Below are 20000 nucleotides of genomic sequence, written 5' to 3' on the forward strand. Positions count from 1 at the left end.
ACGAGATTGCAATAGAGACTTTCAGAATGAAGTACGAAGTTTTTGGCTCTGAGCATGCGCATTCGCAAAACAGCTTTAAATCTCATGCGCAATCCTCATGAAGAAAAAATTCCTACTCCATTATCCTCACCATGACATCGATTATCACTGAATGTTCTGAGGGTTGAAGTACGGTCATTAGTAAATTTAGGTGAAAAACGTGGTAGAGATAGGTGAACTACACGCTAAGATTTATTTTGACTACTAACAAGAAGCTATTAAACATTCTCGTTACCAGAGCCTCGGATTGACCCAATGCTCTGGGAGACTCTATGTAGGAAAACATGGATCGTAGGGTTCTTGTATAGCCAACAATCGGCTATTTGAACCTTACGGTGCCTGGTCACTCCTCGTGCTAACATGAATGCACCAATTAGCGACACTTGACTATTCTTCACGAAAACCAATGAAAAGACACTTTGTTTTAGGGTTCCCTAGAGCTCTTCTCCCTCAGTCAAGAGAAGAGCTCTGGGGTCGAGACTGGCTATTAAATAGGTTTATCCGATCGAGATTGATGTCATAATGTTGTAAGCCGAAATGCATTTCAATTCAAGTCAAGTGAGTTCATATTTCAGAGTCTTTCATATTTCAGAGGCTTAGAGAGTGCATATCCACAGTTACGCTGGCAAATACTGAAATCTTTGCAGAGATTGAAACTGACTGATAGTGAATTATCTACCGGATAAAGTTAACCGCGTTATTCGAATCATTTCACGATTATTCTAACACATCCGGCTTGGATAATGTCTTCCGAAATTAGTCTGAATGCTGTGGATGTTTGGAGACAAACACATTTACATTTATAATCCTTTACATAAGTACATTAAGTTCTAACTAAAACCGCGGTTTACAAAAATTAATTTACCTGCAGAACGTCAGAGTTTCTTCTCTTTCCTTTTCTTCTCAATACGTTTTTCGACCACAAACAGCTTTTGTGTATTTAGAATTGGCCAAAATGAATATTACTTGGAACACAGCTTTGCCAAGCACCGGTAAAACTCTTCTAAATATTAATAACCGGCTCTGCGGAAAAGTTTCAGGCTCGAGTGCTCACCTCAAATTTGGTCATTTCACGTCGTTGTCATGACGATAACGGCAAAGAAATGTACCAAAATGTAAACGAGCGTGCAGGGCGTGCGGAACCGTTCGTTGTCTTTGCTCATTAAATATGCAAATGTTCGGCGTTCTCGCTTTCGTCGACGTCATTGTTGGGTGAGCATTTGTTACGGCCGATTTACATGGTACGATTTTTGTCGCACGCGACAAGCCTATGACAGGCCTACGACATGACTTACGATTGACGTGTACGTCAGAAAAATGTCGTAGCACTTTAAGAAATGTTTTAAAACGCTGCGACAATCGTAAGTCATGTCGAAGGCCTGTCGTGAGCTTGCCGCATGCGACAAAAATCGTACCATGTAAATCGGCCCTTAATGTTTTCACGTGAAGTCACGGCCGACGTGTTGGTGTTCCTAAACAATTGAACAGCGGCCATGTTGTTGTCCACAACTAATCCTCTAGGGATTGAGCTCTATTATAATGCAAACGTGGGAAGGGATCGCGTGGGCCGATCAAAATGCACGATTGATAATAGTCAATTGCTGGATTACTGTGGCTCGTTGTTAACTAGATTAAAATCCCACTAATTCATTTTTTTACTTCTAGTCATTATTCCCTATTGGATGCTCGTCGTTTGGTGCATCGCTGGTTTTTTAGTAGCAATCCTGATCGTAGTCGCAATGTACTACTGTTATGTCGTATGCTGTCATAAGAAAAAACAGCCACAAAAAAGGTAAATGATCCAATTTTTTCATGCTTAATAATTTACGTGGAAAAACTTCTCCATTCTCGTTGACGAAGAGAAATGCAGTTTTCGGGTCACCGAGAGTGAATTAGGTGAGAATGTTTCTCTATCAATTCGCGGCATAGTCCCTGAAAAACATTGCAGAAGCGTGACATGGCTTTTCCTGATTGGTTAAAGTGACGGCTCTTTGTTTGCTTTCGCGTGTTAAGGACGGTGCCTACTAATTCAATGGTATTTTTGCCCCGATTTATGATTATGCAGGAAAGGTAGATCTTTCCAAGTGTTATTGAAATCCGAAAAGAAAATTGGGGCTAACCACGCATTTTTCAAAGATAATTCACGAACAATATTTGTATAAAGCTCTAAAATACAAAGCAATGGCGTTCTTTCTCAAATTGAAGCTCAATTATCTCTAAAGAATACATGGTTACCCCCAATTTTCTTTTTGGATACCGAGAGTACTTAATAAGATCTACTTTCTCTGCATAGTTTTAAACCGCGCAAAAATATCCCTGCATTAGTGAGCATCACCGATAGGAAATCCGAGTATCTAGAGATGCGCAGAACGTATGCGCAATAACAATAGTAGGCACCGTCCCTAAGTGTATCTAAAACGAAGTCCATTTGTCATTGTGCTGGGTCAAGACCCTAAATTGATAGAGGAACACTCTTACCCAATCACTATTGATATAATTCCATTTTCAGAAGTTATTCCCAATACTACGATCCAAGAAACCTGATGGGTAGCTACCCACAAGCATTTATTGAACATTTTTACAAAGGTGGTCTGTACTCTAGGACAATGTTTTCTCCATCGTTCGTCGACCACATGAGAATTCCAAGAGCAATGGAAGTGAAGATAGTGGAATCAGTCAGCAGTTTGAGCAAATCATATCCTCTTCCTGCATACAACACCAGTATTGACTCTCCTGTTCACGACAGGGACTCATTAGATGCAGATATATTTAGCTATACTACTGAACGAAAACCACCCTCAAGAGAACAATCGTTTAGATACCAGGACATGAGCAGCGAAGAATCCAAGGAGAGAATTTATAGGGAGAAGCTGTTGGTTTCTGAACTCAGAGAGAAACTTCGAAGTCAAATGACAATAATCAACGAATAAAAGCTCTAAGGAAACTATATGTATCCTTGGGAAGCAGGTATGTGCTGAAGGATTTATAGACATCGCAAAACTGAAGGAAAGACAAGAAAGAGGAAGCAATAACAGACATCCTCAGTGCGTATAGGTTTTTTGAAAGCGAAAATGCTAATAATGCATGCTAGGTCACGTGGACAAAGTAAAATAATTGCAGAGTTCGTTGGACAATTTTCCTTTTAATTTGGATGAAAGTCGAGATTGCCGTGCTTAAACCCACCTGTTGATCGAACGGTTTGACAAAGCTAGTGTGATTGACAGTGGATCGTATAAGTACTCTAAATTATTCGTTGCGATTGGTCTGTGGGGGCATCATCTGACTGGTTATCTGCCAGACAGGTCGACCGTGGAAAGTGAATTGTATCAACGGTTTATCACCCAAGAATAAGATGAAGGTAAAGTCTCTGTTACTAGCCCAGAGGGGCCCATCAGGTCAGCGTTTATTTCCGGTTTCGGTAGCATGAAGCGACTAGGAGTATTTCTCCTCCCCCCTGGATGGGATGCTACTCCATCGCAGGGTTATCCCCAAGAGTAAGATTTACCTAAATGGGGCTAGTTCCTATCAGCCAACCTCGTTCCCAGGCCCCAGGGCTTTTCACCGCCGGTGAAAAGGGAATAAGATTGCCTATCAGCGTCAGAAAGGTGTCTATTTTCAAACCAACGGTCTTGCGCGAAAATAACCAATAGATCAAATCGGCTAAATCAATTTTGTATCCAATTCAAAGCCTTTGCGAGCAAAACGTTTTGCTCCATGTAGTTCCATATCATTTAAATGTGAATGCTACATTATCGTGCAAATACAAGTCACAAAGAATCTTAATCCCTGGAGATTTGAACTGGGCACAACACTGAATTAGCCGATTTAATCTATTGTTTACCTTCAAGGAAAACGTGGTTTAACAATAGACACTTCTCTGACGCTCATGGAGACAAGTATGATACCAGATTCTCGGACTTTTGGGTAATGAACTCTTGATTGTATTGTGATCCTGTGGGCGCATTTCGATACCCCTGTAGGTGGTGAGATGTATCCAGCTCGTCATGTCAGTAAAATCTTTCGGTTTTATCGATTCTGCCTGTCCTGTCGATATATACACCTTATTCCAAAATGGCCGCCATTTAGATATTCTTTTGTTTTTATTCAAATTAGACCTTGATACCTCGTTCAAGGCAAAATATTCTTTTGAATTTTCAGCTCAAGAACGAGGCATCAAGGGCTAATTTGAATACAAACAAAAGAATATTTAGATGACGGCCATTTTGGAATAAGGTCCATAAAATACAGGTAACGAGATGTTCGTTCTGTACGATGGCATGAAGTGTCCCCCTCAATTCAACATTGCTAGAAGCCCATCAGTAGAAGCATTCCTCCGAATTGACTTCTTGATCGGGCGTTTTGATATACCAAGTTATTTTTAGAAACGTCTTTCCCGCGAATGAGAGTCCCGCGGGAACCCGATGACCAATCGTAAGAAACTAGCTTGACGTCATAGCGTCACCGAACCAGAACGACTTTCGTTTTTTGCTGGGGAAACTTTAGTCTTAAAGTAGATGGGTCTATAAAAATGCCGTGACATAGGCTTAGTTAAGGAGTTTTTCGCTCCGAAAATAATCATGGGCTCGTGAATTGCATAAATCCAGAAAAGGAGCTGCAAATAAATGTCATCTCGGATTATCTCCATAACGTTACCACTCAAATAAGAACAGTTGAGATGGCCCAAACCTAAAAACAACTCGTTAACATTAGCGCGAGTCAGTCGTTAGCGATCCGAGTTAAAGCCACAGTTCAGTTCGTGACACTAACAAAAAAGTAAATGTTTAACCATGTATCTCATTACTTTGAGTTCGTTTCTGGACACAAGTTGTTGGTAGCCATGCGTGTAATTTTTGGCAATGTTTTGGGTGCTTTGGTTAATATTTGGAATATTTTTGCGAAAAGACTGTGAGAACGCGCGGTCGAGCGGAGACTGGGGTAGATTTCAATATGACTTTAATTTCGCTGACTGATATCTTTATTCAGCTTGTCAATTTTTACACAAGAAAGATGGGATGAATGCCTAGTTCGTCATTATTCAGATAGTAAATTAGGTTGTAATAACTTAACTAATGCAGCTCAATTAGGTTGTTCTGTAATGTACAAGGAAAATAATCACCTACTGACAATACATTACTTAAAATCACTGATAGGCTAGTCTTTCTATGACACACAAACTATTCTTGTCATGCTGTATTTCGTTATTTCATTCCTTTAGAAACTGAACGACAATTAAACACCATAAAAAGTGATCTTGGTGTGCGAGTTCCAAGTTTACAGTTCGTTACCATGTTTCAGACCCTCCGTTGCATCGCCCAAAGGTTTCATGTCAGCTGTGACGTCTTTAAATCCTCCAATCTTTGAGAACATTTTAATCTTCATCACTTTTTCTTGTTGAACGTTGTTAAGATACACCACACGGACGGTTAAGTCGTTGTAGTCACGGAAATAAACGGCGTTGTTCGTGAGGTCCTTGGCCACCAACCAAACGGTGAAATCGCCAAACATCTGGAGTATAGGTTTGGTTATTACCCCATGAGGAATGTCGACCGAGTTCAGGACGTGAAAAGCCAAGTTAACCGCTGCTGTGTTCGTCTTAGGCGTTTTGGCAAATCCCTTCAGCACTGCTGCACGGACAAACCTTGAGGGAGGGGTCAAGTCACCGGGCATTCCAAGGAGCCCGCTTCCTTCTCCAGTCGGTGGGAATTCATCTCGACCCAACACCAATGGCTCGTTATTGAACTTCGAAAGCTGTACGTAGTTACGAAGGTTTAGCATATGGAAGTCATAAGGAGGGGCGTTGGTCATCACACCCAGTGTGTTATTGTACACCTGTCTTCCTGTTTCGGCGTATTCAATGACAATGGCATCGCCGGTTTTGTCTATCACCGAAAAGTGCAGTTCCAAAACCAGCCCCAAAACATTTCCAGCGAATACCAGGGGAAATGATCCAGATGACATGCTATCTCTCACCTCCTGTACGGATCCAAAGTTTCCCAGGAGCCAGAGGGTGAACTGATACTGCGACACCGCTTGTCCACATTTGCTGGAAGGAACGTCCTATCGAGGGAAAACAAACATGTTCACTATGCATTAATAATTCATGAGCTTAACAACCTTTCAAAACATCTATACAACGTCACGTTGCTGATAAAACATTCCTCATTAGAATTCTTTACATAAAGAATAGTAATTTTCTTGTATGCTAATATATTCCCTCATATTTTGAACCGTTGTTCGGTCTTCTGAGAGAACACGCTTTTCGTGAAATGTTTTTGTCAAGCCGTTCAAAAAAACTCGCTGCACCTGACCGATTATAAACACACGAGACGTAACCGAGTGTTTTTAAAGCCGATAAAACACTGCTGCTCGTTTTTCAAACAGTACGTATTGAGAGATTGAAAACAAAGTTTCCGATGAGTCAATGGGGATTTCACAAAATTTACGACGCGGATATCGACGAAAACGTGACCTGAAAATATAACTTTGCCTACCGTTATTCTTTCGCGATTATTCCTATCTCGTTAACGTCGTACAATGTGGGCAAAGTATCCCAAAAGTAATTTGGCATGAGGGGGCTTAGAGTAAAAATGTAGGATGAAACGTTTACATTTGTTTGCTCACGCTATCATCAAAAGCTCGAATTTGGTGATTTCACGTCGTTGTTATGGAGACTTCAGGAAAAATATGCTGTACTTACGCGTGCCGCACGTGCAGCACGATTATTTTTCCTCTTTTAACCAATGATATTCTTGTTTTGTAGCGTTTTCGTCGCCGTAGCTGTCCTCGCCACTTGAAGGCCTATGTTCACCCAAAAGACATTGCGCGCTTCTGCTGTTGTTTTGAAATAGTTCCAGCGTCTTGATTGGGTGATTTTCAGATTTTCCGTCTGTGCAAAATAGCCCTTTTCACGGTTAGTTTTTCTCATTTGCATCGCAATGTAATCTTACGTGGATGCGGGGCAATTTCGGATTAAAGCTACAAAATAGCCCGAAATTGCCTCGCATACATGCTAGATTATATTATAATGCACATGAGAAAACTAACCGTGAAAAGGGCAATGTCTTTTGGGTGAACATGGGCTGCTTCATAAAGTCAGAGTTTTCCACTGCCAGTGTTCTCGTTAAACTTGGTTTCAACTCGCTCATATCAATAGACCGAATTCAAATATAAATTACGGTTACAAATTACAAATTACAAATTAAAAACTTTAGATTACGTTTGAAGATGTATCATTGCGCCATCGGGAACGTCACGTTTTAAGTAAAAATAAGACCATTTATCATCTACCGGCAGTACCTGGTATTTTGTGAACTGAGGGAACATAAGAGCGCCCACTGACAGGCCAGCGGAGTTCATCCCACCAAGAGCCTGATTAATTTGCTCCCAACCGTTTATATATGCCACAGTGTATTTGTTCGACCAAGACAAACGATTTCCATCCGAAGGACAACCTTCGGCTAGGTCTGCAGTGTGATCGTATTCCACGGGTTCTACGATGAGGTACGAAAGTGTCTCGACGCTGTACTCCATTGTTCGGCCGACGATTACCGATTTATCATCGGCTGTCACTCGAATCTCGGTACAAGCATTCGCTCCGAGAAATAAAAGAAACAGCAGATGAATCACACATAGGATTCTCATATTTGTCAGATTCATGTTGCCAACAATCTAAAAAAAAGAAATACCTGTGTTAAACGACACAACATTAATTTAAGCACACACGTTTGCCTAACGAACATTAGGATGTTCATTTGTCAACCTGTGGAGTCACCAGAACTACTCTCTCCAGGAAGGATTTAACAATTGAGAGGCAGACGTCCTGTTTTCAAACAAGGCGAGGATATCATCAACGCATCTAAACCAAATTGAGGGGCAAGTATTGTTGGTCATACCCGCTTAACGTCAATATGTTGATGATACTCTCGCCTCATTTGAAAACAGGAAGTTTACCTCTCAATTTTTAGAATATCTCAACAGTCGCCACAACAATATAAAATTTACAATTAAACAAATCATCAGCCGCGTTATCATGCGTTATGCCAGTATATTCCCAACTTGCACAGAGTTTTTTTGTGTCCAAGGTTACACATAAAAGCATACAGAAAAATTCAGTTATTGTTAACGATTTGATTTTCCCGTTAAGACAAATAAATGGGCAACCCCCCATAACAAAACAAAACAGACGAATAAAGGATTTAGTTTCTAAAAAAAAAGTGGGGATTAAAACACGAAAATTTGGTCAAAAACTAATTGATGAACCATTTTATTACCTTTTTCGAACAAAGTATAACATTCGACTCCGTTTTGGACTTTAGACTTTTTTTTGGCGGGGGTGGGGGGTGGCGATTTGGCTGCGCATGCGTAAGATTTCTTTGTCTCGTTGACGGCAGTCCCAAGTAGGATTCCCCATTCAGAGGCAATCGCGATAACCACTAAACCACGGATGACTAGCTGCGCGACAGAGTAACGGGAAATATGTTTTAGGGAATTGTGTGCGAGACCGGAAACGAGTTTTTCGTTGTACACAATGCAAATCCGGTCTTCGTATTATTCGGGCTAATTACATGATTTTATGATTCTCCCGGTATTGTTAAGAAAAAATATTAAATGTTTTCAAATACCATCGTAGAAACTTGTAAAGCATCTGTTTACTGGTTTTGATTGGAGTGAACGCTTTTAAAAACAGCTTTAAATGTGAACAACTATTCTACGACATGGTTGGGTCACTGAATGTGGACTTCGGACTTCGGACTACGAAATTGATCTGGATAACAAGATATTACAACAAAATTCACTGAAATGCTTTGACTTTTAAAGAACATCGGCTAAAATTCCTTCGAACAAAGTGTAGGCTACCGGTAGCCTCTTGTTATATAAGTATGGAGATTTACGTACATTTCCGTGATGACAGAAAAATCGTTTGGTCACGACAGACGGAATCCGGAAAGCATTGTACAGGAATCCAGAATCCATACATCTCGACGGAATCCAGGATCCATTTCGGCGGAACCAGTGAGTTCGGAATCATGAATCCACGACTCATGATACGGGATCCACTATTCGGGATCCGGAATTCACATGATAGGATCTGGAATCCGATGGCCACCTGGCTTCCTTTACATAGGGCGAAACTTACTCGTTCGCTTCGCTCACTCGTTCGTTTAATTGGAGGCAGTGTGGTCCAGTGGTTAGGACGCTTGTCTTGAGATCCGAAGATCCCAGAATCAAGAATCGTTCTGACCACTCGTTGAATTTGTTCCTGGTTCAACGTCTCCGCTAATCTCGTACCCAGATCTCCCAAGGTCATACGGAACAGTGGGAGAGCGAGATCTGGGTACGAGATTACGTCTTCGCTGCAACTGGTTGGCCTCTGGCGAGTTAGGATTCTTCTTAACAGTTGTTGTTGAATGTTCTGTTGTGTCGTGATTGTGTTCATTGGCCCTGAAAAGCCCCTATGGGGAGTGGTCAATTAAGCATGTTATGTATGTTTAATGTGCCCCTGAGATAAAAATGTGCTTGCTTTACACCTGACTGGCAAAAATTTGAGCTTTGATTTTTATCCAAAGGCCGTTTACTTTGAGTAAAAGTTTTGGATTTCACGGTCTGCAATTATTCACGTTTTTAACTGACCGATTGGACCTCAGAGTGTTGGATCCAGGGAAAAGTGACGTCAAAGACTCACTTAAAATTTTAGCGTGCGAATGCTGCTTATTATATATGCAAAACGCGAGTTTAAAAGTCTGAAGCCCAAAACTCCTATGCTGCATATTAATTATGTGGCGTACACACGCATTGCATTCTTAAACTAGTGAACCTTTGATGGCATTTTCTCCTCGATCCAGCTGTCTCAAAATCTTAAAGTTAGTAATGGCGGACCATTGAATCGGAAAATTCCAGTTAAAGTAAACAGATATCTTTTTTGAATCAATGCTTAGAACTTTGGTTGCTTAGTTTAGTTCTGAACATAGTTTTGAAATCCAAAGAAAAATAAGAACTGATTTTTTGGTCACAAGGGCACTTTAAGCGATCCTTCACAACTCTTGAACGAACTCACCAACCATGAAGCAATCTATTTAAAGGCCACCGTAAGAAAGTTTTCTTTTTTTTTTTGAGTGGACGTTTCCAGCATGAACACATTCGCTTTGACGAAGGGTTAACGCTCGAAACATCAGCTCGTAAACTGAATCTCTCACAAGGTGCTCAATTTACCTTCACTAAATCGGTTTGACAAAACCAAATTTAGAAATACAGACAGCAATAACAGCATGCAAAGTTCTACGGAGAACGATGAATCTGATGATAAATATCTCAGTATCTGCCCCTCGCGACATGCTTCACCCTTTCGACGATTAGGCGACTCTTCACTCATATATCCAGCTGATTAGGGGCCAAGAAAGGCTGCTTTGTTCGCCTCCTTTGTCACCACCTCGGAGAAAGTAGTCAATCCGTTTACCACCAAATCCTCGAAAAGATTGGAGAAACGTTTAAAGGATCACTTTGAACTTCCACGAGAAGAATTGAACAAGGAAAAGAACAGAATTACTAAGCACTATTTTATGAAACATCGAATGCGAATCTACTTTAAATTTATCACCAAAACATTACAAAGCGCTGGATTCAACGATCGTTAGATCTTTCTGCCGTGCGCTTTCCACCTAAATTTCAATCAATCGTTTCCAACTTAATTAAATTACATGTACGGCTTAGACATGCAAGCAAAATAAATAAATAAATAAATAAATACACTTTCGTAGTTAGGTAGTTCTCCTCCTAGCCCATAAACCAGATAATTTTACGACTTGAGAAGGACTTACCACGTAATTAGCCTTGAACGCCCCTTTCCAGAAACTGCACTGATTTTTGCTCTTGCCGAACTGGTGGGCCACGGTAAACCAAATCGTGCACTGGCTTTTAAATGCAGGACCACGTGCCAAAACTTCACAACAATGTAGAAACCAAACGGGGCCCGCTATTTTGGCACCTTCGTGACCAAACTGCCATTTGTTTTAGCCATTACTGTCCCTTTCCATTGTTATAAACAGGTTTTTCAGGTCAACAATTACTTGTTTTCACAATCAATAATATTATAATATTTCGAAATATTAATAGTAACCTCCCTTTCCAATAGAAGAAGTAGCTGTTGGTGATCAGACAATGGAAAACTGTTCTTCTTCAGATATTGGTTCCTTCACAGTGAGTTCACAACAACAACAAGTGTTTAACATTTTGAAAAAAATACAGAAGGCATTCAAAGAAAAGGAACCGATTTACCTAACAGTGGAAAAGGATAACGAGCTATTGTTTAATTTCTTCAGTCTAATTTTCAATGCAGTGAGAATTTGCTTGCTTCTTGGCCTTACAATATTTCCTCAGATCACACTTTAGGCCATGATTTTTAAGGAGTATAACCGTGAGCTGTTTTAGCAGCGGGCCCGGGTTTTCATGAATAGACCAATGTTGCACCCAATTCAAACCCTTTGGGAATGAAACGTTTTGTTCCAGCAGGTATTTCCACGTCATTTAAATTGTGAATGCTACATTATTATGCAAATGCAATACATAGAATCTTAACCCCAGGAGATTGGAATTGTACAATACCTCATTTGCTTTTGCCGAAAATAGCTTTAATTGCGCTCTCAGGCATTTGTAGCTATTGTCTTCTTGCCCTGTGACAGATTCCTATGAGGTCTAGAGATTTTAATTACGACCTAATTACATGGCATGAGCCTTGGGTTTTTTAAATATATGTCTAGCATATTCCTGAAAGTCCTTTTCAAAGAGTAACAAAAATCTCTGGAGAGTAGAAAGATGTAGCCTTGCTTCACTCCGTAAATCAGGACTGATGATGTCTAAAATCTGTGACATATCCAAACTTTTGTGTTTTTCTAGAAATTTCCTTGTTGGAAGAGCTCGCTGAATTGAATCGCTGTCGATTCATGACTGCTTCATGAGTTTCTTTGCATTTCGCCTCAATAGCTAACTTCTACAAGAACTCCGAATCCATTATTTTTTTTAAATCTTAGAAACACTTTTTGGAAAAGATGTATCATTGCGATTCGACCTTCGTTAGAGACCCCTGTTAGTATCTCTTTTATGGCTGTGCCGGCCCTTTGAAATATATTATTTTTCTCAGAAACAGCCAACAGCCAAAACGTGTTACGTAACCCCCGGCATTGAAAAGCGAAAGATGATTGGTACATGATCTTTGAACCTGTGATGTTTAATCAGTTCTGTCTTAGAGAGGCGTTTCACAGCTCGGAGTCAGGGGTTTAAAGGATACGCCCTGTGAACATCAACGGCACTGACACGAATTTCGACATTGAGAAAAGTAAAATTGATTTTACTGCTTTATTTTTCTAATCTATAACCTTTGATGAAGCGTCTGACACATACCGACTGCACAGCGTTAAATTTGTAAGGAGGGGGTTCCTTAACCCCAGTGTAAACCGACGGACGCAACAAAAAACTCGGATGCGACAGCTCGCTACATTGTTGAGGTTTGTTGGTTCTGCAGATCGATGTTGGACTGGTGTTGGCAGTTGTGTGTAAAGGGAAGCAAGAACTCCCATCTATGTAAGGACACGCAGTGTATTGTCGGAAGGATACGATCCATAAGACAAACTTCATTTGCCATCTTGTTTTCAAAAATTTGATGCGTTTCTATCTCCATGGAGACCATATGTAACGCGCGTGCGTTGTTGAAAGAGCTGTGCAAATGGGTTAAACATTGTTGTGCTACGCTTCGCTGATCACGGAACAAAAGAAATGTTGGGAGTTGTTGGGTGCTTTCCATTAAGCCAAAATTTCCAGAAATTTCGGGCTGAAGTCAAATGGAAAGGTCCGGTTGGGTTCGGTCCGACCGGAATATTGGGATCACCTCTAGAGGTGGTCCTCTTTGACCGCTCGGTCCGGTCCAACCGAAACGTGCCGTTCCATTTACAAAAATTCTCGCTTGCAGTCCCATTTCACTGTGATGTCACCGAAATTTCGGTCGAAACGTAAATGGAACGCTTCGGCCCGGTTGGAAATTGATTTTTGATGAAAAATGTCGTTCCATTTTTCCTTGGTTAGTTCCACTGGTCTCAGACCTGATGGTCCGGCATAATGGAAAGCACCCGTTGTCTCAAAACTTTGAGAAACAGCTCTCAAGAACACGAAACAACATGCGAAGAGGGCGTGTAGACCGACGCAACGTGTAACACCCAACAATGTTGCGTCCATCTGCACGGTTCTTACGGGTTTTCAATCAAATTCTCGACGAGCGACAAAACTTGATCTTTGTCCTTTTGCCCCCACCAAGAGAAAATGAGGGGACAGAGAGGGAGGCTCCCGGTCCAGCCCTTGGGATATGTCATGTCCACGAAAGTTATTTTTAGACGAGCGGAAGTCTTTTTACTAGCAGAAGTCTGTCTTCCGAGACGTCCGCATGCAGCCAACCTCGGTCTGATGTTTGAATGGATATTAATATTCGTCACCCTTCCACGTGCGCCGCCATTTTCTCTTTTTACTAAGAACTTGAGAGCGAGGCAAGACTGTGTGCGGACGTCTCGGAAGACAGACTTCCGCTCGTCTAAAAATAACTTTCGTGGACATGACATATCCCGGCTAACGCTCTGAGCCTCCCTCTCTGTCCCCTCATTTTCTCTTGCCCCCACCCTTCCCTTGTCATCTACAAACCCCAAGACAAGAGCTGAATTTGGCTAAATACCAGTTACAGAAATCGTTGCGGAAAGTAGAATTGAGTTCTTCTTTCCGCAACAGTTTCAACTAATTTTTTAGGCTTTGCTCAGTGTAACATCTGTCCTGCAAATTGTGTCGGAACGGTTTGCGACACTAGCCAACGAAAATGTTCCTTTAACCTCATGTGATCATCGAAACGAGACAAGTTGCATGAAATGTTGCTCAGTGTAACACCCATAAAACAACTTGTTTCGTAATGTAAGAACGTCTGCAGAAATGGCGTTGCGAGACAACTTGCACGAAAAAATTGCACAGTGTAACAGCGCCTTTAAGCTTAATTGTTTGGCAAGAGTTTATTGCTTTCGAGTTGACCATTTCTTTTTATTTAAAAATATTTCTCTTTGTTTACCCATAAAGCACCTAGGCTTAACTAGGGGGAATACAGAACCAATTGGCCAATTTAGTCGTATATCGAGAATTATAAAATTTGAGCCTGGGAGTATCTAGTATTCTGATCAGTTCAATAATTCTTGGTTAGAAGCGCGTACTTATACAACTGATTCCAAAATGGCCGCCAGTTTAGTATTCTTTTGTTTCCATGCACCTCAAAGTGACCATTATGGCCTCGTTCAAGGTTAAATATTCTATTGAATTTTACGTTTGAAAGCGAGGCCATAAGGCCAATTTGCGAAAAACCTTAAATAACAATGACCACAACCAAGTTTTCTGAACCCGCGAGACTGAGCACCCCAGCAAACCATTGTTTTAATGAAAACCCGCTGGTCAGCAACCTGTCTAAGGTCTTCCTCGATTTGCATGGAAACAAAAGAATACTAAAATGGCGGCCATTTTGGAATAAGGTATATACAACATTTTTTCGCACCTTATATTCTGGAGAGAAGCGAAATTTTCAAAACCCAAACGTTGACAATTTTTATGAAATTTAATAAAACAATTATTTCATTCACGCTTGTTGGACATGAGAGTGGTAAAAACCAATATGGCGGACTCTTGCCTGGTTTGGCTATGGAGCGTTTTCAGTCACGTGACCAGCAGCCATATTGGATTATTGAAACAAAGAGAGTATTTGCATACAAATAGAGTTCAACTCCCGGGGGATTAAGTTGGTACACCATCACAAGGCCGGCGTGACGTCATAGGAAGACGCTCTGTTGACCGGCTCATATCAGACGTGCGCTAAGGGAATAATTGATAATTACCCAATATTTGATCAAGTTCTTATTTATTGATGAGTAACTAACGTTTAAAAGTATTTATGCTTGAAATGACACATTCAAGTATTTTTTTTTTCCTAGAGATGTACGTGCATGGAATAAGTTACCTATATCTGTTAAAAAAAGTGACTCAGTCTCTAAGTTTAAACAAGAGTTAAAATTGTTTTGTCTTCAGATCGATCGCCATGACCGATCTTACATTTTTTTTTTTACTTTTTAATTAATTAATGAATTCATGAATTTTTCTTTATTTTATTAGTACTATTATTATTATTTTTTTTTTTTATTTTTTTTTTTTGGGTAGCCTACACTTGTTAGGGATTTTCATTCCTGTTTTGTGGGTTTCCAACAGCATACTCGTTTTTAGTGTTATAGTTAAGTATTTGCATACTTGTAATTTGCTTCTTTGCTGTGAAATAAATAAAGTAAAGTAAAGTAAAGTAAAGCTCATTGCATGGTTAGGATATTGAATTTGCACTCTTTGGGCCTCAAATACCTCTATTGTCGGGAGTTCATCACCACCAAGCTTCGCTTAAAGAGATGCCATGCTGCTTGTCTATTCCACGTTGAGATTTCTTTACGCTGATGTCTTTAAAATATTTCCATTGTAACTCTATATACACGGCATTAAGAGCCGCGAGAACGGTGAGAAAACTAAATAAATAAATAAATAAATAAATGAGTACATATTCCTTCCCCAGTTTTAAAAGTTGTTCAAAAGCAAGTTTTTTCTACAAAAACTATTTTACAACCGACGGAAGGAAGTCTTAACTTGAAGAATTAACTTGTCTAAAGGTAAGAGAACTTGAAGTCTTACTAAGTCTTCAAATGCCAACCCTCTCTTTTCTGAATTTGCAATCTGTTAGCATAACTTTTATGCGATGTCGGTACACCTTAAGGAAGTTGTTTTAAGAAAATTTGGTCATTTCTCCATGGTCACTATTAAGAAACAAGACTTTCGAGTTCCATTGCTGAAAATAGCGATATATTGATCCACTGTACTCCTGAGAATTTAAAGCCAATGAAACGAGATTTCTAGCTAATGAGAAGGTTAAAACGCCGAAGTGAGCGAGGATTTTTGACGGAATTAGAGATAAACAAAAGCAAAAAGAAATGTGCCTGAACTAACCCCTTGCTATTTTTCTAGAATACAAACTCGTGGCGACTAAATTACTTTTTAACACATGGAGGTCATTCTTTAAAAAAAAAAACGGTTAACACGAACAGTCCATGATTAAAAGTTAGTAATTACACACTTCTCCTAGGGGACAATATTTTAATTTCATTTACAACTGACTGCTGCATATGAGTTGATTTTGAAGCCAACGCAACGGTACCACATTTGCTCATTTTTCTTGTTTGCTGTCATGACATCTTGACCATTCGCCTCAGTTATGCATCTATGATCACCTATCAACCGAAAGTCGAAACACGAAATACTACACTGTGACACCCTATATCCTGTCGAGGCCTTTTAAAGCCTGGAGTATTGAGTAAATTAAAAGGCCGTAATTCAACGCCGTCGAAGCTTTAAGAGTGTACGATGTTATTAAAAGCACGAGACGTAAACAAGATTTTTTTTTGCTTCACATCTGCGAGCATTAGAGCGAATTTAATTTCGCGACCAGAATTCTCTGTCAGGTTTGCTCCGGCATTGGCGCACATAAAAAACGAACGCAGTAATTGTTTGTTTGCATAAAAATATCTTGGTTTTTTTAGACAAAAATGTTCCTGGCGGACATACAACTTTTCTTTTAATTCTCTTGTCCCTCAAACTGAAACCACGGGTGTAAAAGGTGAAATTACCACACTCGTATTTTTCGTCTCAAACAATTTACACTGAAATTCTGCCCAGTTGAGTCATCATCCATAGGGATGAATGTAATAAATTCCCTCGTTTATTAAGCTCTTCATCGGCTATTAGCTTGCAACGTATAAATATTTTAAGACTTTGGTCTCGCAATCGATGGCAATAGCTCAAGGCAGCGCATGCGCTCTGAGGTATTTAGCAGGTGGTCGCGAAATGTGGCTGTGAATGAGAATTATAGCACGTGCCCATTAAAGAACTATAATAGATAGAAGAATGGACATTCTACTGGTCTTCAGTTGTCTAGCCCTCCTTTGTGTTTTAAAAGGTCATTTCGTGCCTTCGCTCGAGTCTTTTGCTGGTCTGCACGCCTTGTAAACAAAACGTTCCTCGAAATATTGATCTTGGACCAAGGTTGCCGAATTATTGGCAATCTGGCCAGGTGAATGGAGTCCTATGTCTCTGAGGCTTGTGGTTTATAATCCCTGATTTCCCTTTTCGCTGTCTTCGGACTCTTACAAAGGAATGAACAGCCAGGATCGGTGTCAATGCAATCGATAGCAAATGTAAAGAGAATTTCGTGAAATGCGACCTCGAAAAGAAAGAGTAGGTCAAAGGCTGTTATAATTGAATGAATGGTCAATATTGCTGTTGTTAGATCGAGAAAAGTCAATTTTCAAATTCTATTAATACTTCTGGTTAACTTTTTGTCTGTTCGATATGCGTTTGTCAGGATTCAGTTATTTCCAAAAAAAGAACAGCTAGAATTCATTGCGATTGGCTTCCCATCATAAAAGGAAGCCTTTTCGTCGGGAGATATATCGCACGAGGTGGAGGTAATTGTAACTTCCCTTTGTACAGCATCCAAATGATTCAGTTTTCCTCCCTCGCCTCAACCAATCACTACTCAGAACTTTTTGCACTAATCCCTGGGCGACCAATGGCGTTTGAGCTAGGCGTGTGCACCTGTTCGATTTCAAACGTCAATTCCAATTCCCATAGATAAACTTGACTTGTGCGTTTGCCTTGCGAAATCATTTCAAACAACCCAGCTGCGCCGCATCGAATATTGCTGAAAGGTGTCGCCTAGTTAAGCAAGACTGCTAGGGTAATAAGCTCTTCTTCACTTACGAATCGCATGGATTCAGAATACAGGATGCAAGGTGAGCGAGTGAGCCTTAAGTTCAATGACTTTTTAAACTGCCATTTCATGATTCGTTGCACGTGAAAAGGAAAGCTCCAGTTGTTTTTCTATCCGGTACACCTGTATTCCTATAATTAGGCCAATTTTCTTTGCAACATAAAACAAAAGCTTGCAGGATAAATGCTTTTTACGAACCGTAACGCTTTTATGTCTAAGACGTTAGCGACCTTTATGCTTTTAAAGGCGTGTTGAGCTTGCATCAGATACTTGTTTTGATTGTAGTGCAAAACACCAAACGATAACTTAAGATGGAGATATTTTCCACCAACAGGTCTTCAAATTATGCAAAGTAAAGGTTCACTGACGCGTAGGAAATAGTCTTTTAAAAACCTTTCAACCAGCAACGATGCAGAACCTTTTGATTCAAAAAGCTAGCGAAACTCGCAACCTTTAATTGTAACCGCGACGCGAGTACGTCTGGTTGAATTGCCTCGCATTGATTTTGCTCGCCACAAGTTGATCGAATCAACGCAAGTTAAGTTCGGTGTAGCCATTGCTCTTGAAGCCACTCCTACAATAACCTTATCAGTGATCTACCAACCCGTTTCCGTGCAGTAAAACTTGATATCTAAAGCTGATTGGTTACGTTCTTGCTGAGTCTTCGCGTCGCTTTGCGAGCGCGGCTCAACTCGTGTTTCTTTCTCCCCCACACAGCAGATCGCAAGCCAATCATCTTGTGTAAGGTCTGCGGCGACAGATCTTCTGGAAAGCACTACGGTGTCTTCACGTGTGACGGTTGCCGAGGATTTTTCAAGCGGAGCATTCGCCGTAATCTTACATACCAATGTAAGGAGCGCGGTAACTGCACGGTTGATGTAACAAGGCGGAATCAATGTCAGGCTTGCAGATTGAGAAAGTGCTTTGCTGTTAAGATGAACAAGGACGGTGAGACCATATTCTAAACTTACAATGCACGTTTCTGTAATTGTTTCAATTTCGCCTCTTGGTTTTCCTTCTTGAAAGATTTTTTATCGTGAGCAAAAGCTTTGGCCCTTAATCTTAATCTCGCGCTTAAAAACAAGACCGACTTGCTCTGGCGTACAATATATTACATACGTCAAACCTTGCCGAGTACCTCTAAAAATAAAGCTTCAATGTTTTTACACCAACTTTTTTGGACGTTGAAACAATTTTGAGTCTAATTGTTGTGTAGGAAATGCCAATTTTCAACGAAAAATTCGGCCAACGTTTTGAAGAAATTCATATATGAACAAATCTGGTCTCTTCTGTGAATTGTTTATTGCCATGGCTATAACTAGCGACAATGTTGTTAATCTTTCCTCGAGATGATTTACGAGTTCAAGAGAAAGTAAAGCGATACTTCAGAGGCTTGGTTAGTCTTGCAGAATAAACGAATTAAGGCAAATTATATAAACGGCTGACTCGATCATCGCGGATAAATATATCTATTTCATCAACGACTACATTGCAACCGGCCTGCTCTGAACCAAGGTCAATAAACATCCCACCCTAAACTTTTCGCTCCCCAAACAGGTGGAATAGCACATCCTTTCACTGGGAAATTGAGTTAACTTATATTTTAATTAAAGGATACGGTTAAAACGAATAATGAACCGTTGTCCGAACAAAATGTGATCGATACGCCACAAGAACATCTGCACTTACTAATCGGCTCAAACTCCAGAGGACATTCAGGTCTTATTAAAAATTAATGTAATCTTAATTGCAGATTTGCTTTTTTATAATATCCCACGGCTCCAAATGCGCTTGAATTAAAAGATATTGAATTTCCTACGTGTTCTACTGGTTTTTATTTTCATTTTACGCTACCTATCGTGGTACATACAATAATTAATAATATTGTACCCAATCTAGATTCAATACCACTGAGAAAGACTGAGTAGTTCGAAGAGAGCGACATATTTGGCTAGCATTATATTTGCTTGCGGGGATTCGCGGAGCAGGTTTTTAAAACAATGTCTTTATTGCGGTTTGTCACCTTGGGTTTTTTTTTCTGCTTTAAGCTCGTGGTCCATGATACGGTAAAAGATTTATTTGACTCACTCGTGACAAG

At 40.2% G+C, this 20000-nt stretch overlaps 3 protein-coding genes across 7 annotated transcripts in view; 2 read left to right on the plus strand and 1 right to left on the minus strand.

Moving 5' to 3' along the window:
- LOC137983154 (uncharacterized) overlaps positions 1-4842 on the plus strand; it is an 8553-nt gene extending 3711 nt beyond the window's left edge. For all 4 annotated transcript variants that reach the window (XM_068830334.1, XM_068830333.1, XM_068830332.1 and 1 more), the window contains 2 exons: positions 1705-1831; positions 2549-4842. In XM_068830334.1, the coding sequence (XP_068686435.1) occupies positions 1705-1831; positions 2549-2969 (548 nt within the window). In that variant the 3' untranslated portion in view covers positions 2970-4842. The remainder of the gene's footprint in view (positions 1-1704; positions 1832-2548) is intronic.
- Positions 4843-4975: 133 nt separating this feature from the next.
- Positions 4976-11082, minus strand: LOC137983153 (penicillin V acylase-like). The gene is made up of 3 exons (XM_068830330.1): positions 10854-11082; positions 7336-7707; positions 4976-6096 (listed from the first exon to the last, which is right to left on the minus strand). Exons 2-3 carry the CDS (start codon positions 7693-7695, stop codon positions 5311-5313), a joined length of 1146 nt encoding a protein of 381 aa, XP_068686431.1. The 5' UTR covers positions 7696-7707; positions 10854-11082; the 3' UTR covers positions 4976-5310.
- A 6689-nt stretch (positions 11083-17771) lies between these two features.
- The window catches only part of LOC137983038 (nuclear receptor subfamily 2 group E member 1-like), a 10728-nt gene continuing 8499 nt past the window's right edge, over positions 17772-20000 (plus strand). Inside the window, exons 1-2 of one of the 2 annotated variants that reach the window (XM_068830200.1) lie at positions 17772-17924; positions 18620-18850. In XM_068830200.1, coding sequence (XP_068686301.1) covers positions 17900-17924; positions 18620-18850 — 256 coding nt within the window. In that variant the 5' untranslated portion in view covers positions 17772-17899. The remainder of the gene's footprint in view (positions 17925-18619; positions 18851-20000) is intronic. The other variant, XM_068830201.1, reaches the window with a different exon arrangement.

Source organism: Montipora foliosa, chromosome 13 (assembly GCF_036669935.1).
Source record: "Montipora foliosa isolate CH-2021 chromosome 13, ASM3666993v2, whole genome shotgun sequence".
In the NCBI taxonomy this organism is placed as follows: Eukaryota; Metazoa; Cnidaria; class Anthozoa; order Scleractinia; family Acroporidae; genus Montipora; species Montipora foliosa.